At 42.3% G+C, this 1,945-nt stretch overlaps 1 protein-coding gene across 1 annotated transcript in view; it reads right to left on the bottom strand.

The window, feature by feature from the left end:
• LOC128693137 (uncharacterized) overlaps window positions 1-1,723 on the bottom strand; it is a 25,075-nt gene extending 23,352 nt beyond the window's left edge. The window contains exon 1 of the mRNA XM_053782608.2: window positions 1,535-1,723. Within this exon, the coding sequence (XP_053638583.2) occupies window positions 1,535-1,723 (189 nt within the window). The remainder of the gene's footprint in view (window positions 1-1,534) is intronic.
• Window positions 1,724-1,945: the final 222 nt, after the last annotated feature.

Below are 1,945 nucleotides of genomic sequence, written 5' to 3'. Positions count from 1 at the left end.
AAGAGAGTTCTGGAGAGATCACTTTAATATCCTCAATTGTGTAAACCTCATAGGTAAGGCTTGGGAGGGAGTGACTAAGAGGACCTTGAACTCTGCTTGGAAGAAACTGGCCAGAATGTGTAGACCAAAGGGATTTTGAAGGGTTTGAGGCTAACCCTGGGAATCCTATGCCAGTTGAGGAATCCATTGTGGCATTGGGAAAGTCCTTGGGGTTGGAGGTTAGTGAGGATGATGTGGAAGAGTTGGTGGAGGAGGACAATGAAGAACTAACCACTGATGAGCTGCTAGATCAACTTCAACAGCAAGAGGCCAGACCTGAGGAAACTGGTTCGGAGGAGGGGATAGAGAAATTGAAGAAGTTGCCTACTTCAAAGATTAAGGAAATGTGTGGAATGTGGCTTAAAGTGCAAACCTTTTTTGATGACAATCACCCTAACACAGCTATTGCAAGCCGTGCTGGTGACTATTACACTGACACTGTTGTGAAACACTTTAAGAAAGTCATAAAGGAACGAGAGGTACAGGCCACTATGGACAGATATGTTGTGCGACAGAAGTCCAGTGACTCTCAAGCTGGTCCTAATGGCATTAAAAGAAGGGAAGTAACCCCAGAAAAGGACTTGACACCTCAAGTCTTAATGGAAGGGGATTCCCCTTCTAAACACTAAGACTCTCTCCTCCTCCCATCCCATCAATCATCACCAGATCTTCAATAAAGACAAGTGTCATGTAACTGTGCATGCCTTTTTCAGTTTGTGTGTATTAAAATTAATATTTCATGTGGTAAAAAATTTTTTTTTCATACTTTGGGGTGTCTTGCACGGATTAATTTGATTTCCATTATTTCTTATGGGGAAAATTCATTTGCATAACGATAATTTTGCATAACAATGAGCTCTCAGGAACGGATTAATATCGTTATGCGGGGGTCCACTGTACATCCTGGACAGTTCGGCCACACTTGTACCACTTTCATATTGTTCAATGATGGTTTTCTTAAATTCAATCGTATTTCTCACCTTCTTTACCACAGGCTTGGCACTAGGAGCTTTCTTTGGAGCCATGGTAGCTTATTTAGTACTTGCAAGCACTAAAATAAATGGAATATTATGAAATATTTTGCTGGAGCACGTGAGGAGACCTTCGCTCACTGGTAAACAATGCCAGACTGGCTGCCGCCATGGCTCACGCTGTGGGTACGCGTCCCGGACGAACTACGACTCGCGAGTCAACTTATGAAAAGCGAGTCCATGTTTATACGAAAATAACCCTATGATTGGCGAAATTTACGATTGCCGGGAACTACGTAAAGCGAGGGACCACTGTAGTAGAAGTAAATAGGATGAAGTCAGAGGCTGCAACACTGAAAAGTTCTGTTTCTCAAGTCAATGTACTTGCCCCAGTTGTTTCTCATTCTTATATCTGATATCAACTAGGCCATAAATCATAGCACTAACATATTTCACTGATGACACCAGATGTTGGCAACAACGTTGGTCTGGTCTGACTCATAACAAATTACATTCTATCAAACCAAGTTTCGGTTTCTAGCCTTCTTGTCATTGATGCTGAGGTTGGGAGACAACACTGTTTTCACATCAGGCACACTCATCTCACTCATGGAGTATCTCATGGATAGACACCCGGTTCCACTCTGAATATTGTCTGGTTCCAATTTCAATTTCCCATATTCTATTGGACTGCCCTGTCTATCAACGAGCATGCAGAATTTTCCTCCATCATCATCACCACTCTTACATCCTTACTTTATCTTTCCTCCTTGCAGATGCCCCCCACCTTTAACACAGACTCCATCTTTGACTTTTTGACAGCAACTGATTTATTACACAAACTTTGATAATCCTTCCTTTAGCACTCCTCACAGCCCTTTCTAACTCTCATCTGTTATCCTCTCCACACTTACTACTCTCTGATCCTACACTAC

The sequence above is a fragment of the Cherax quadricarinatus genome, chromosome 28 (genome assembly GCF_038502225.1).
Source record: "Cherax quadricarinatus isolate ZL_2023a chromosome 28, ASM3850222v1, whole genome shotgun sequence".
Taxonomy (NCBI): Eukaryota; Metazoa; Arthropoda; class Malacostraca; order Decapoda; family Parastacidae; genus Cherax; species Cherax quadricarinatus.
The sequence above is the reverse complement of the archived record's forward strand: the minus strand, read 5'-3'. Positions and strand labels throughout refer to the sequence as shown.